The following is a 16,104-nucleotide window of genomic DNA, read 5'->3' on the forward strand; positions in this document are numbered from 1 at the left end:
AAAGATTATTATTATTACTTATTATATTATTATTAATTAATTAATTTATAATATCTTATTAATTATATATTACTACTTTTAAGCTAATAATAAATAGTATAACTACTATTTTATTAGCTATACCTATATATAAGCTTATACTAAATATAGAAATACTATCTTTAATATCTTATTATTTACTAACTCTTTAAAAAGAGATTAATAAAAAGGGGGGGAAAATAAAAATTATAATAAAATATAAGAGAGATATAGCTATATTATAATAATAGAGTAAATAAATAAATAGAAGTTTAATACTAATTTATAGTTAATATAAGAGTTAAATAACTACTAGGCTTTTTTATAGGAGCTACCCTAGGCTTTTTTATAGGAGCTACCCTAGGCTTTTTTATAGGAGCTACCCTAGGTAGTAAGGAAAAGCGTCCCTAGTCTAAAGGAGAGTCGTTAGCGAGCGGTCAAGCAGAAGAGGTTGAGAGGGAAGACAAAGTACCCGAAAGGTTGCTTTGGCGAGCAGGGCCGGTGGGACGCCGGTAGGACTACCTGCTCTAACCGCGACAACCCAGCTTGCCTGGGCGGTATGCAAGGTACAGGCAGCGGGCACAAATTGCACAAGGCTAGCCCAATACTCGCCGGTACATCTAGAAGCCTCGGGAGACTGGGTCATCCCATTGCCAGGACGCGCTAGAGCTGAACCGCCATTAACGATTTTTTTTTTGCTCTTTGCCCTGAGAACCGGGTGACTTGCTGGCTTTTTTCTTCTCCTTTGCGGGTGCCGTGTCCAGGTCTGGCACGCCCGGGGTACGCTGCCGAGTGCCGTAACCCGTTAGATGGGAGGCTACAAGTCAAGACGAATACGTATTCGCAGGCAGTCGTGGCCAGACTATTGTTGACGGATGACGGATGGCGACTTGAGTCTGGAGTCTGGAGTTGAAGATTCGAGTCAAATCCGAGAGGGATTGTCACAGGCTGCAGCCAGTCAGTCATGTCTGCTTTGCTGTTTCTCCCTGGGCCTGAGCTCTGAGCGACGTGGGGACACACATCGCACATCATGCACGAATACGGCTGTCTGGGAATAACACACGTAGGCATTGTCTGTCAGAATTGATGGAGATGAGAATTCGAGAATGCTCTCCGTTGCTGTCGCGGGTGGTGCGTCGTGGTGGTGTCAGTCTGGCACTGGCTGTGTCGGTACAGAATGTCCGGTGCTTGGTTGGTGTTTTTGGTGTGTCGTGGTCGTGTTTTAGCGGGGTGTTTGCTCAACAGACGCTCGGCCAATCAGAGACACACCCCGGTCTTTGCCTCTGAGATATCCGTAAGGCAGGTCCACTCCTCGGGTTTTGATTGGAGGAGACGGCAGGGCAAGGCGAGGCAGTGAAAGCAAAGGGCAGGAGCACTAGCGCTGGGCCTTCCAAGTTCGATTTGACGCACCGAGCAGGGCAGGGCAGGACAGGGCAGGAGCGGCGGGAGGAGCAGGAGCAGAAGTCACAGCACTGGATTACGGATAGCAACAGCACCTGCCAACAGTAATCAGCGCCAGGAGCGTACTTGGCACTTGCTGTCTGCGCGTGTGGTTACCCCTGCCTCCTGCCTCGGGTCCTGCCATCTGCTCCTGCTCCTTCCTGCTCCTGCTGTTTTGTATGATTTCTCAGGTCTACCTTCCGTTCTGACAACGGACGTCGTACCTTGGGGAGGTACTGCGGTAGACAATTTACCATTTGTAAGGGGCAGCTGCCATTTGCCGCTCCTGCTCCTTCGAGGCGGCCTGAATGATGTCGATGTCGATGAAAATGGAAATCAACGGCCCTTCCTCCTGTTCCGTCAAAATGTTCCCACACCCGCTACCTCAATGCACCGCACACCCATCCGCAGTCCACACACACAACACACACAAGACACAACACCGCGGCTGTCCATCTCGGAGCCAGCAACCAATAACTCTGGGCGCTGGCCAATGATTGCCGGTTTCTAATGTCCCCAGTTTCCAGCGGTGTCGTGGTGTGTGGGGTTGCAAAACAGAGAAAAAAAAAGAATGAAAAAAAGGCGCCCCTTCCCTCTTTGACGTCCAATCTGGACGTCGGGAATCCACCTTGTCCTCAAGGATCCACCTGCAGTCCTAAAACGGGGTCGCGGTTGCTGTGAGGTACGTACCGACGAAGTCTCCCACTCGCTGCTTCGACTTTTCCAGTGGAGTGACTGGCCACCCCCCCTGCGGGCAGTGTGCGAGTACCCTGGCTCACTTCGGTCGACCGTGCTGGCTGGCTGGGAACTGGCAGTGAGGAACATGAGAAAGACAAAAAAAAGGGAATGGGTCCTTCCTGCCCTGAACTGACCGTGGAGACGACAGGGCGATTGCCCTGTGCCTGCTCCCTGTTTGGTCTGGTCTGGTCTGGTCTGGAGAGTCCGGTCTGTGTTCACGTCCCTCAACCTCGGGCAGTCCTCAGTCCTCAGTGCCAGCAGCATCACAGGCTGGCAAGATTCAAGATGTCTTTCTGGAGACTGATTTTGAATGTATACTCAATCTGTGTCCTTTCATTTAGGTATCTCTTCTAACATGAGTCTTGAATGCCGGCCTATCATCAAGTCAGGCATCTACGGATAATAAGGGATATCCGAGATGCTACGCTGCATGTAAGGTACTTGCACTTGTACCTTACCTACCACCACCTACCGTGATACCTACCTCATTGTCGAGGCCTGAAGATGAAGAGCCTTTTTTTGCTTTTCGCATCACTACCGCAGCAGCCCGTGTCTATCCAAACCCACCTTGCTGTCGGGCAGTCCTGTCCTGCCTGTGGGTCTCTTACCCTCTTTGGCTCGGTACTTGGATTGCCACCAGAATGTTGCAGAGACCCGATGTACCTACCCTGTCAACCCTACCACCCTCCACCTCCACCGTTTCCCCTCTGCTCCTCTCCTCCAAGCTGCTGGCTCCTGTCTCCGTCCAGTGCCAGCGTAAGGTACCTGTACCACATTACCGACCACCTCACCACTGACCAGTGCACCCCATCCTCCAAGCTGCCGCTGTCCCCTGCCTGAGGTCAGTCGGGTCTGCGGTACTTTCCCTCGCCCTCTCGCCTCCGGGTTCACCTCACACTCACACTCTTCACTTCTCACTCAAAGTACGCACGCCGCCTCCATCATTCCTCGCTCCACTTTCCTACCATCCTCACCCCCATCCCGTCCCCAATCCTCTCCATCTCCATCCTCCATCCCAACCCGACCCGTCCCATCCATTTCACTCCTCGAATTTCTTCCTCCCGTCTCTTTTTTCTCTTTACTCTCCTCCCCTCCCCAACCCTCTCCTCTCCCAATCCCAAACCTTCGAATCCGCCGTATCACGACGAAATCTACCGTCCTCGACTCTCTACGATCCTCCTACCGAGTCGTCGACACCCAGGATTCAGGTTCTCATCTTCCGTCTCTCTCGCGATTTGTTGCCGATCCGACTACTGTTGTATCCTCCACCCGCCACACGGCTGAGTGGTCTCCGACTTTTGTAACTGAGCTATCAAAACACAAAACTACCGTGTTTTTTTCGTTACCCGTTACGAACATCGCCAATCAACATTGTCCTTCGACCTCGCGAAACCATCCGACGTTCCCTTTGAAAAAGGTAAGCCTGCTCGTCGTCTCGATGTTTCCGTCGTCTCGTCGCCCTTCCCCCATCGCATCGCCGACTGTCTGGTACACGAGCTTCGTCCTATCCAACATGCCCGATATTCCTTCGACACGCCAAAAAAACATCGCAACTCGCGACGCCGACAATTTGGCTGGGCCATGCACGCGCTCATGTCCCGAAAATGCCCGCCCGAGCTTCTCATCAAACACCAAACCAACAGCTGGGCTCGATGCTTTCCGGACGTCAAATTTGCTGGGGTTGCATGACAACGGCTGCATTTGTTTCCCACAGGGGACACCCTTCACTGGAGCCGTTGCCCAACTCACCACCTAGCATTCACCCACTCCAATACCGGCCCGCCACTACTTGACGCATCATTCGACGAAGCTTGTGTATCAGACTCAGGCACAGACTGTCAAAGTTTTCCTGCTTCTTGGACGCTCTCGCTGACATTCACCAACCCAGACACAGCTTCGGCTCTCTTTCTTCCTACTACCCGACCGACCTTCTTCGTCCGGTATCTCGCGGCCCTGGGGATTTCTCTGACGCCTCGACGCCCTTTTTTCTCCGTTCAAGCATCTATTTTCCGAGTCAGCCATCACCAGTATTCATTGCCGTCAAGACAACGAGTCTTCCCGGCCTTCGAATCGTACCTCATCCCCCGATACTTTCGACTCACCTGGTCTCCGTATCCTCGACTCCATCGCTAGACCTTCATTCGCGACGTCGACCGACATCCAACCCTTGATGGCTATTCGCGGCTACTAAGGGCTAGTCTCTCCATCTCTCACCAACACGACACCACTTCTCCACGACCTTGCACGCTACGTCTAGCACGCGACGGCCCACGCCTCGTTGTCAAGTGTCCAAAACAGGTGCTTCGAGCAATCTCACCCTCCGACAAAGGTCATCTCACGATCTTCGTCGGACCCCATCTCAACACCGCCATCATGCCCGGAGGAGTATGTGCCGTCCTCGACTACGAGGTCGACCAAATGGCCGAGTTCGTCGCCGAGATGGCTACCCGTGTCGTCACACCCCTGACAACCTCTGCCGTTACGCCGCCCTTCCGCAAGTTCGTCTCGCAGATCCTCTCTTCCACGAGACTGCCCAAGAGCACCATCCTTCTCGGCATGAACTACCTCGCGAAGCGCGTCAACACCCTGAAGCAGAACAACGCCGCCTACACCGTCCCCGAGGGTCAGGTCTGGCGCATGCTGACGGTCTCTCTGCTTCTCGGCAGCAAGTTCTTGGACGACAACACCTTCCAGAACCGTTCATGGTCGGAGGTCAGTGGTATTCCCGTCGCTGAGCTCAACGCTCTGGAACACGAGTGGCTGGAGCAGTCGGGATGGCGTCTCTACGTCAACTTGGACTACAGCGCGGACTACAAGGCTTGGCTCACCAGTTGGGATGAGTGGAAGATCCTCAAGGATCAGGCCAATGCTCGTGCCAACCGCGAGAGGCTCGTTCCCGCCATCGACACCAGCCTCAACCGGTACAATGGTCGTTCTTCGTACCAAACCTTCGTTCAGCAGCAGGCAGCTGAATACGAGCGCTATGAGGCCATCAAGCGCAACGAGATTGCCCATCAGCAGGCTTACGGCAACTGGAACTGGCAAGCGGCTCCGCTCACACCACCCGACTCCGGCTACGGCACTCCCGAGTACATCAACTCGGCAACATCGGCCAACGCCCGATACAACGATTGGTTCTCCCAGGCAGCCGCCAGCGGCCAGTGGAACACTCGCTACCAGCAGCCTTCGCACAACTACTACAACCATCGTCATAATCAGACGTTCTCTGGCCACTACGGCTACAACCAGAACATGTGGGAGCACGGCGTTGCCGAGTGCAATTGCGCAAGCTGCGTTGGGCCTGCTGTGAAGCCGCCCGCCTACTTTGCCCACCCCGGCTTCAGCCAGCCCGTCATGGGCTAAGCTCTGCGACGACACTTCGCGGCATGACCGCACAATGAAATTGGCAGGGATTTTGTTATCGGAAAAGTTTTGGGGGGCCCAGCGTCATGGGAGACGCGGGCTTTTGTTTTATTTTCGGCATGACGATACATTTGCATTCTTCAGATACCCTCTCACGACGAGAAACCGGAAGCGGTTATTTGACCGGATGGTCCCCACGTCGGCATTTGACCATCACGACACGGGCCCGATTCGCTTCGACACCTCCGGACACCTCTGTCACATCCTCGGTTACCAGCCTTGTCTGTTATTGCCTGGTAATTGTGTCGGATGTGCTGTTCACGACTGAGCGAACGCGGCCCCTAATGACTTATTTCTTTAATTTCTTTTTTACCCCCTTGGTATACGGATAAAATTCATCACTGGCGTTTTACGGTCAACCCTGCGATTCCCCTGGAGTTTGGTCGATAGATCTTCTGGCTTTTCTATGTTTGTGTGGTAGTGGGTGGTCCTTTCCGACGATGCGTACACTTTCCCGACCGTCCCGACGCCCTTCGATCAAGATCGCCATCGACAACACCTCCAAGCCCACCTACCGAGATGTCGCTAGCAGTGGATGCCAACAACAATTGTGGCGCCATACGTAGCACGCAACTCGATTCATTGGGCCGGACTCGCGAAGCATCGACAATTTTCACCTGTCGCTTCGACTCTTTCCTTTGTGGTCCACCGAGAAGATCGTATTATTTTGCTGTAATTTACTCGGTCCGGCACATCACCGGCTTCCATTCTCGGTTAGGATGTGGTCCTACGGAGTTGGCCGGCCCATACCATCTGAGATTGGTGGTAGTGGGCAGTACTGGACGCCTTTCGGCGCGCAAAAAAGACAAGTTGCATGAGCGGAGGTACATATGGATCATGTTTTGTTTTGCTGGTTGTGCGCGGGCATTTGTTTGTTTCGCAAGAATGAAAAAAAGGGACTCACATGGAGAGGTGTTCTGCATTGCACACTCGGGTCAAAACGGAGGATAATTCCGCGGCAGGTTTTCTGGAGTTTACTATTTTCTTTGTGTGTTTTTTCTCGTTACCCTTTTCCCCTGGAACAACTGGTCTGCGGATGCCGTCCCAGAATGGGACTACGTCATCGCAACTGAATTCCTGGGCTCTGTTTATGACATTCTTAGACGTCTCTTTTTTTCTTCTCTTCATGTCAATTTGGCATTCACTAGAGAGCGGTATGGCTACGGGGTATGACTATCAAACGGGCGGCAGATAATGCGGGCTTGTTCTTCCATTTGCAGACAGCCATGGATTGTGGTTTTTAACAAGGTCTACGACTTGGGAAGATATGGAGAAACAAAAACCAACGGGACTGGATACGAATCTTCCACCGCGGGCAGCGCCGACTGTCACGGGCGGCACCAGAGCGTGGCGACCGCCCTTACAGCAAAGCGTGTCTACGACTAAAAAGGTAGCGGAATTATGATACTCTGGGACAGAGATTGGAAAGGAAAAGCGAGGATCACAAAACGCGTGCGATGAGGCCGCGATGGGCACGTCCTGACGTGTTGGAAGATGTAGTCCTAGACAAACAGACAAATACACTAAAAAAGTGAACCACACTCTTCATGACCGAGACTGCTGAGAGTGAGATGAGACGGAGGCAGTGACTGAAAGGCTGAGTGAGGCCCGTATGTGTCGAGGGATTGGAACGTGCAAACTTGGCACGTGTGATTTTCTCAAGAAAATAAATCACACTGAATAGTGATTCGATGAGTGAGATCAACGTCTCGAGCTTGATTTGCCTCATTCTTGCGCCTACCTGAGTTGTCAAAGTGTGAGCAACGTGAGTGAGTGAGTGAGTGGGTGAGTGAGTGGCAGCCGGGGGGGGGGAAGGACCTCGTTCGCATCGACGTGTGGACCCGAGCTCTGATTCGTCGGGCTTTTCAACGTCGCACCTCTCCGTCTGTCTTCACCTTGATTCTCTTCTCAACCGCATCTGATTCCAACGACAAACAAGCCTCCCAAGGCGCACCTTTGATATATCCTGAACTCCGCGCCGCTTTCGCGTTATCTGATCGCGCGCCACGTTATTCCAGACGGCTTCTCTCTTTGCCGTGGTTGGCTGATCCCATTGCCTGGCGAGGACGTTTCGGTCACGTCCATTCCGCGCGAGTGACAGCCGGGTCTTTCACTGCTCCGAGGACCAGTTCATATTAGGGGACTCATCCTATTGAGCGCCGCTCAGGCCGGAGGACTGTAGTCCCATCGGACAGGAGAAAAGTACCATCTTCGAGACTGGGAGGAAAGTCCAAGGTTGTCCCTCCAAGATGTCGCGCTTCGTCTCCGCGGGCGCGATCAACGCCGAGACGGGCGAGGCCACCGCGGCCGCCGCCGGCGAGCAGGCTGTCTTCACCGGCGCGGGGGGCGAGGCGCCCAAGAAGAACGCCGAGTGGGAGGCCGTGCAGAAGGAGCTCGAGGCGGACAGGAGGCGGAGGGAGGAGGCGCGGGTCAAGGCCGTGGAGGGCGGGGAGAGGAGTCTGTATGATGTCTTGCAGGCCAATAAAGGTACTGTCTCTTTATTTACTGATGGCCCTTCGTTCTATCCCGTCTCATGATGTTTGTTGTGGTTTCTTTCTTTCTTTCGTTCTTTCTTTTGGGCTTGATTACTGATTCGGGACGACCAGCCGCCAAACAAGCCGCCTTCGAGGAGCAGAACAAGATCAAGAACCAGTTCCGGCCGTTGGACGACGACGAGATTGAGTTCCTGGACGACGTGAGGGAGGCGAAGAGGAAGGAGGAGGAGAGGGTGAGGAGGGAGACGGAGGAGGGGATTGCCAAGTTCCGGCGGGCGCAGACGAAGAGGCCTGGTGGTGGCGAGGGGGAGGTTGAGGATGAGGGTGGTGTTGAGAAGGGAGGTGAGGGGGGCGAAGAGGAGTGGGCTGTCGGGCCGAGGAAGAGGAGGAGGAAGGAGAGGGGGTTTGGGGTGAAGAGGGAGAAGGTCGAAGGTGGTGATGGGAAGGGAGAGGAGAAGACGGCGGAGGGGAAGAAGGAGGAGGTTGTGAAGGAGACGCCTAAGGCGAGTCCGCCTGCGAAGCTCAAGGTTGGGCTTGTTGCGTATGAATCTGATTCTGACGATGATTGATCACGGATACCGGAGCGTTATGAAGGGGATTCCTGAACGCTCCAGGGTGGAATATGCAAAAGACGACGGCGAGACGAGAGTTGATCAAAGAGGAGTGTACAGTGGAATTCGTGTCAAGTGGAGGCTAATTGGCCCCATGTCTATAATGCCTTCCCACGCCCGTCCATGCAGCCACAAGCCATAAAAGAGCTAGAATTACAAGAATATACGCCAGCCGTCGCACCCGCAGCAGCGGGCGGGGGGATAGTATACAACGCTTTTTTCTTCATCCCGTCATCCCACCTTCGCAACAACAGCATTACCTTCACTCGTCGTCAATGTTGCCGACATTCGGCCCCTTGGGCCCGCCGGCGACGAAGTACTCCCACCCCCAGACGCCCAACGACCTCAGGCTACCCTTGATCCAGCCCTCGACCTCGGTCTCGGGGACCTCGATGGCGCGCGCGCGCTCCTCGTCCTCGGGGCGGATCTCGAACCTGCGCATGCGGCCGGCGATGCGGGGGTCGACGACGACGGGGGACGTCCAGACGCGCTCGGTGGAGAGCTCGGCCCTCTCCTCGTCGTCGCGCGCGTCCTCGGGCTTCTTCCACGCGCTCTTGGCCCAGTCCTTCTCCTCGTGCGCCAGCGCGCGCTGCTGCTCGTAGGGCTCCTCGTCGGGGGAGGAGGTCGACATGTCCTCGCGGTACTCGCGGGCGTGGGCGAAGCAGACGGCCGCGACCTGGCGGCCGACGTCGTCGGCGAGGCGGCGCCGCGTGAGGAAGCGGCGCAGGCGGGTGAAGGTGGCGGAGAAGCCGAGGACGTGGGGGAAGGGGATGGGTTCGGAGGGGGAGAACTCGGAGGGGATGAGGAGCGGGAGGTGCGCGGTCGGGTAGTCGTCCGTGGTGTTGTGGGGGACCGGTTGGGGCGGGCGGGAGGGTTTCTTCTTCTCTTCCTCCTCTTTCTTGGGTTCTTCTTCCTTCTTCTTCTCCTCGCCGTCGGCGCCGGTCTCGGGCGTCGTTTCTTTGGGGGGCTCTTCGGGCTTCGGGGGCGGGTCGAGCGGGCCGAGCCAGCCCTCGTGCAGGCCGCGGATGTACTCCTTCCACGTGTGCCTCCCGATGACGATGTCGCCGGCGGGACCGTCGAATTCGGGGATTGCGTTCTTCTGGCGGACGGCGTCGCGGAGGTTCTCCTCGGTGGGGAGGAGCTCCTGCTCGGGCCTCTCCTCGCGGGACCTGCGCCGACGGATCTTCTCGGCCACGGCGGCGCGGACGTCGCCCTGCTCGCGGCCCTGGACGAACTCCCAGTCGAGGCCGGAGGCGGCGAGGATGGGCTTGACGTACTCGAGGAAGTGGTCCTGGGCGACGCGGAGGCCGTCGCCGGGGGGCGCCTCGAGGAGGACGGTGAGCTTGCGGGGCAGCTGGGAGGGGTTGGCGACGGGCTCGGCGGCGAGGGGCGCGACGGCGCGGGCCCAGCGGGCGGTGGCGCGCTTCTTCTCGCGCTTGTCGTAGACGACGGCGGCGGAGAAGGCGCCGGTGATGGAGAGGAAGATCATCCAGTTGCGGGAGGGCAGGCGTTTCGGCGGGCCGCGCATGCCGAGCATCTGCCAGACCGGATTCGGATTCGGGGCCTTGTAGGCTTCGGCGGCGGAGGAGGAGGGGAGAGCATTTGTTGTGGCCGGTTTTGCTGTTGTTGTCGCCGGCGTCGGGGCCGCGAGTGCGGGTGCCTGGAGGGTGGGAAGTTAGATATGCGACTTTTGAGGTCGTTGGTGAGGGTGGAAGCGGGATGGGTGTGTATGTACCTCGGGCGGCGTGGGCGGCTTTGACTCCGCCATTTTTGTGTTGTTTGAGATGATTATTATGTATGGGTTTTGTCGAGAATATCGTTCGGCGAGGAGAGCGCAGAAGGGGTGGACGGATGGCAGCCGTTCGCAATGGCACGCAGCGTTCGACGAGCGGGACGGGAATGAGGTTTTTGGAAATTTTGTCGCGATAAGAGCTTCGCCGAATTATCGGATCTATCTGTCCCAATGCGGCAAGGTGTGATTCTGGGCTTCACCGCCTTCTACTTACAGACCAAGGCCCGTGCTCAGAATGCACCTCAGCTGTCACGGCCTCTTTTACCCTTCTTTTTTTCTTCTCTTACGAGCTACAGAAGTCAATTGACAGGGAAGACTTGTTCAGCTCGGGCTCGAAGACGGCATGCAACGGGATCCCGTCTGAAGAAATCATGCCCCTACGCCGAAACCCCCGAAAAAAAAAAGGTGCTGAGGCGTCGGTAACCAAGTCCGGGAGTTGGGATATGGCTGATCCACGCGGGAGGGACGACGACTAGCGCGGAGAGCGACAGAAGCGATCCCGGAGACGGCAGATCTGGGTGCATGATCGACGTCCGCTTGTCTGCTGCAGAACGACGGTTTAAAAAAAAAGTCGCGATGGCAGGAGGACGCCGCGCATTGCGGGCTTTTTGGGTCATGTCATGGATGTGATGCGAGAGTCTGATACGGGCACGGGGCATTGCGTGAGCCTGCCGTCGGCGTCGCTGTCATTCGCTACGGTGGTGTTGATATTTCTTGATTTGCTATTTGGTGATGGCTTCCATACGAGGTCCAAGTAAGAATGGGTTACACGTCGTTTTAAGGTCACGAGGACGAGGACGGTGGAACACGGGCGACGACTGACGAGGGACGTTGAAAGGCCAGCCAGGGTTACTCCTCGAGCGGACGATCGTCGAGATACGGCGAGAGTGCAACGCAGCCATGTGTCACGACGAGAGCCTCGTGCGGTGGCGGGTGTAACGGCGAGTTCTCTACGCTGCGTGGTACGCGGAGCACAAGACGTGGGCAACCTATCTTTTGCCGTGATGGATGCGGGGTTCTACGGCGTTGATGCGGTCCGCCGTGATGCCCTCGTGCCGGGAGAGCCAGGCTGCCGGTGTCGTGTCATGGAAGAAGCTAGAAACGGGGTACGGGATGACGATGGTTATGCGATGCGGCAGATAGAGGGGGGTCAAGGCTGACGTGTAATGTTTTCGCAAGGAAAGACGAGATGGAGGACATCGGAGAGATGAACGGGCGAGGAGGGACGGGCTTGGTTCGGATTGGGCGTGGTGAGATGTCAAAGCCCTCCCTCGGTGTTGGGGAAGAGGCAGTCTACTTCAGTAAGGCTGGTTGTGAGTACCTAGTCGGATGAAGCTGTTGTGGAAATACGCAATGCGGATGGACGGCAGGGAGAGGAGGTTCGGCAAGATGCCGAGACGATGTTGCACGGTTGGAGGTGGAAAGCCAATCGCAGGGGCGGGAGGTGGTGATGATGGTGTTGTTGGTCGCACCGGCGTAGAGCTAAGAGTTGTGGTGGTCCGTCAAGTTAGAGTGCGTTGAGTTCGTGTTAGCGGAAGCCAGTTGGACATGGCAGTTGGATTTAACTCTGATGCCGAAAAGTCAAGGTGGGAGGTCGGGCACATAGGTGTCTTAGGTAAGTTGTGATTTTCCAGTGGTGGCAGGAATTGTATTCCTTTCCGCTGGATTGGTTCGTCTTTGGATTGAAGAGTCGGTGAAGAAGTGAAAGATGCTGGAGACACAGAAGGGGGAGCCGCTAAAGGAGAACAGGAGGTCGGGTTTAAGCGAGCAGAAGCCTCTCACCTCTGGATTTTGGCACTTCACCTGCGACCCCGCCGCTTCCCCTTCCGCCCCGCACATTTGTGGGTCGACCGAGACGATGACGGATATCGGGAAAGATGTCTTAGGTAAGAGAGACAGACCCCGGGGATGTTGGAAAATAAACTACGAGTAGATACTCGCATGAAGCTCTATGTGAGGTCTCGAGTGCATCTGAAGAATGATTTGAGAAGCAGGTCTGTCTGATAAAGACGGTCTGGGTAATATTCTTCACAGGATATCAAGCAGAGGTGCAGCGGAGGAATTCCTAAGATAGACCCCACCTGCGGCCGATCAGCCAGTCACAGACGAGGGATGCTCCAGTTCTCAGGGGTAGTTGGGGTCCAGGTCCAGGTCCAACTGAGGGACGGTCACAGGTGCCAGTGGAGGTGCTTGTTTGGAGTCTTGGACTCTCCTGAGCTGAGGCGAGTCCCTGAAAAGTGTCAAGTCCAGGGCCATGGATTGTTGGTGGTGGCTTTCTCTCGCCTCCCTTTCCCTCCCCTCTCTCCAATGTCCAATGTCCAATGTCCATGTCCTATGTCCTGGCACCTCATTCGACATCGACTCGAATCAACTCAACTCGACACAAAACACAGCACAGCAATTGGCTCTTGCTTCCGCCCTCCGTCGACCCAACGCTCCGTCAACGGCGTGTCCTCCCCCTCCACCTGCCGGCTGGGTCTCGTGACTTCGACTTCCTCTCGTTCCTCACCTCCCTCCCCCTCACAATTCTTTCCTCCTTTTGCTTGAAGGTGCCTCATCTTGCCGCCCCAGACCCCGACAAATTAAGCTAGCTTCCCAAGGCAACCTAGCTTTGTCCCGCCGTCGAAATCCTCGAGACGGCCCAAGGAAGCCAGGAGCAGGAGAAAAAAAGACCTGGTGCCTTTCCCCTCCGCCACTGTACTCTGTACTCTGTACTCAACCTACCTTACCTTGTTGTACCCCTTTCGCTACTTCGGTGACGACCTGAGGATAAGATATCCAGCCCTTCTTTTTATCCCTCGACTCGACACCAAAGGTATTGTACACAACATCCGTCTTAATATCCCGACGGCACTTCTCGTCAATCGACTAGGGCTCGCACTTACTCTTAATTAGCATCAGCGGGTTCCTCCCATCCACCCACCCACCGCAATCTATCTTCTCGACATCCGCCCCGGGCACGCCAGCCCAATACTGCCAACCTCCCGCCTTGACCCTGGCCGCCCGCGGCTGCAACCTCTCGTCGCCTTAGCTGCTCTTCCCCGCCGTTTAGTCCAGAGCCCGCTGCCGCTGCCGCCGCCCTGCACCGCCGCCGACTTCCTCGACGACGGGACCATAGCACTGTCAATTAAACTGCCACTTTGCTAGTCACCGCACAGCCCAACCCCTACCACCGCCTGCACCCGCACCCACGCACGCCGCCTGCCTTGCCTTACTTCACTACCTTATCCCCGAGTCAAGACGAAACCTACAATGGACAGCAATAATAACCGCCTCTATCTCAACATTGGGAACAACAACGATCGTTTGGCTCCCGGCAGCGACCGCCAGTTTCCCACGACCCCCTCAACCTTTCCTCAGCCCGTCTTCGGCCAGCAAGGTCAGCAGCAGCAACAGCAACAACAACAGCCCGGCATGCAGCACCCTCAGCAGCAGCAGTACGCTGCCGGCTACGCTCCGCAAGGCTACTTCATGGGCAACCAGCAGCAGGCCCAGTACGGTCAGGCTCACGGCGACTACAATGCCGCCTACCAGCCGCGATCCAACACCCCGGGCACCAACGACCCCAACGTCGGCCTCGCCCACCAATTCTCGCACCAGAACCTCGGCGGCGCTGCCCGCGCATCGCCGTACGGCTCTCGGGGCCCCTCTCCCGGCCAGCGACCTCGTACTGCTGGTGCTTCCGGCCAGAACCCCTCCTACGGTCACTATGCGACGCCCCCTCTCCCGAACCAGCAGGCCTCTGCCGACCTTTTCGCCCCGGCCCCTGAGCGCAACTACGAGAAGTACGGCCCCAATGCCAACAGCAACCAGAAGAAGTGCACCCAGCTGGCGTCCGACTTCTTCAAGGACAGTGTGAAGCGTGCTCGTGAAAGGAACCAGAGGTGAGTAGACGCGCGTACAATACGCATGCTCGGTGTGGTAACAGTGTCGTGCGCAGACAAAGCGAGATGGAAGCCAAGCTCTCCGAGCCCAACCAGAGCCAGTCGAGACGCGAGCAGATCTGGTCAACCGCCGGCCGCAAAGAAGGACAGTACCTGCGATTCCTGCGAACGAAGGACAAGCCCGAGAACTACAACACCGTCAAGATCATCGGAAAGGGTGCCTTCGGTGAGGTCAAGCTGGTCCAGAAGAAGGGTGACGGCAAGGTCTACGCCATGAAGTCTCTGATCAAGACGGAGATGTTCAAGAAGGACCAGCTGGCTCATGTCCGCTCCGAACGTGATATCCTGGCCGAATCCGACAGTCCGTGGGTCGTCAAGCTCTACACGACGTTCCAGGACTCGTACTTCCTCTACATGCTGATGGAGTTCTTGCCCGGTGGTGACTTGATGACCATGCTCATCAAGTACGAAATCTTCTCCGAGGACATCACGCGGTTCTACATTGCAGAGATTGTTCTTGCGATCGAGGCGGTTCATAAGTTGGGCTTCATTCATCGGTAGGTTACATGCGCCAAACTGATGGGCTTCTGCTGACAATTCCAGTGATATCAAACCTGACAACATCCTCCTGGATCGCGGCGGTCACGTCAAGCTGACCGATTTCGGTCTCTCCACTGGCTTCAATCGCTTGCACGATAACAACTACTACCAACAGCTGCTCCAAGGCCGTTCTAACAGACCACGCGACCGTAACTCTGTCGCTATCGACCAGATCAACCTTACCGTCAGCAACCGTTCCCAGATCAACGCCTGGCGCCAGTCGAGAAGATTGATGGCCTACTCCACCGTCGGAACACCCGACTACATCGCACCCGAAATCTTCACTGGTCACGGTTATACGTTCGACTGCGATTGGTGGTCGCTGGGCACCATCATGTTCGAGTGCTTGGTGGGATGGCCTCCTTTCTGCGCCGAGGACAGCCATGACACATACCGCAAGATCGTCAACTGGAGACAGACTCTGTACTTCCCGGATGACATCCAGCTCGGCGTCGAGGCCGAGAACCTGATCCGAAGGTGAGTTGTGCGACCACGCGTGAAAAACGTAGGCTGACATATCTAGCTTGATTTGCAACACCGAGAACCGTCTCGGCCGCAGTGGCGCACACGAGATCAAGGCCCACTCCTTCTTCCGCGGCGTCGAGTTCGACAGCCTGCGCCGTATCAGAGCGCCATTCGAGCCTCGCCTGACTTCCGCCATTGATACCACGTACTTCCCCACCGACGAGATCGACCAGACCGACAATGCTACCGTGCTCAAGGCGCAGGCCATCCAGCAAGCCCGCTCGGGTGTCCCTGTGGTCGAGGAGTCGCCCGAGATGAGCTTGCCTTTCATTGGATACACATTCAAGCGTTTCGACAACAACTTCCGCTAAGACACCCATTCGCATCGTTGGTGGCCTGCACAGCGACATGGTCGCTTTGCGCTAAGAAGCTGCGGAGACTTTCTGCGGCAACGCCCGCGATCGTTCTCCATGTACTCGATTTTGCTCTTTGCCAACCGATACACCAGATTCATGTTACCAAGACTTGCATTTTCCGTTTTTTTGTTTTCACCAACCACTGCATAAAGGGCGTTGACTCGCATCAAGACACACAAAATCACACACATCGCCATGTAGATGGAGAGGGGCAGACAGGGT

General features: G+C 55.9%; 4 protein-coding genes across 4 annotated transcripts; 3 read left to right on the plus strand and 1 right to left on the minus strand.

The window, feature by feature from the left end:
- Positions 1–4,569: 4,569 nt before the first annotated feature.
- Positions 4,570–5,559, plus strand: CkaCkLH20_08893 (cyclin-like protein; the record flags this gene model as incomplete). Its single annotated transcript, XM_038891608.1, has 1 exon — positions 4,570–5,559. One exon carries the CDS (start codon positions 4,570–4,572, stop codon positions 5,557–5,559), a length of 990 nt encoding a protein of 329 aa, XP_038743244.1.
- Positions 5,560–7,868: 2,309 nt separating this feature from the next.
- Positions 7,869–8,683, plus strand: CkaCkLH20_08894 (uncharacterized protein; the record flags this gene model as incomplete). The annotated part of the gene is made up of 2 exons (XM_038891609.1): positions 7,869–8,106; positions 8,226–8,683. The coding sequence occupies 2 exons, from the start codon at positions 7,869–7,871 to the stop codon at positions 8,681–8,683; spliced, it is 696 nt and encodes a 231-aa protein (XP_038743245.1).
- A 304-nt stretch (positions 8,684–8,987) lies between these two features.
- On the minus strand, positions 8,988–10,493 carry CkaCkLH20_08895 (uncharacterized protein; the record flags this gene model as incomplete). Its single annotated transcript, XM_038891610.1, has 2 exons — positions 8,988–10,385; positions 10,461–10,493. 2 exons carry the CDS (start codon positions 10,491–10,493, stop codon positions 8,988–8,990), a joined length of 1,431 nt encoding a protein of 476 aa, XP_038743246.1.
- A 3,276-nt stretch (positions 10,494–13,769) lies between these two features.
- On the plus strand, positions 13,770–15,837 carry CkaCkLH20_08896 (serine threonine-protein kinase cot-1; the record flags this gene model as incomplete). Its single annotated transcript, XM_038891611.1, has 4 exons — positions 13,770–14,401; positions 14,446–14,958; positions 15,005–15,478; positions 15,525–15,837. 4 exons carry the CDS (start codon positions 13,770–13,772, stop codon positions 15,835–15,837), a joined length of 1,932 nt encoding a protein of 643 aa, XP_038743247.1.
- Between the last annotated feature and the right edge of the window lie 267 nt (positions 15,838–16,104).

The sequence above is a fragment of the Colletotrichum karsti genome, assembly GCF_011947395.1.
Source record: "Colletotrichum karsti strain CkLH20 chromosome Unknown Scaffold30, whole genome shotgun sequence".
In the NCBI taxonomy this organism is placed as follows: domain Eukaryota; kingdom Fungi; phylum Ascomycota; class Sordariomycetes; order Glomerellales; family Glomerellaceae; genus Colletotrichum; species Colletotrichum karsti.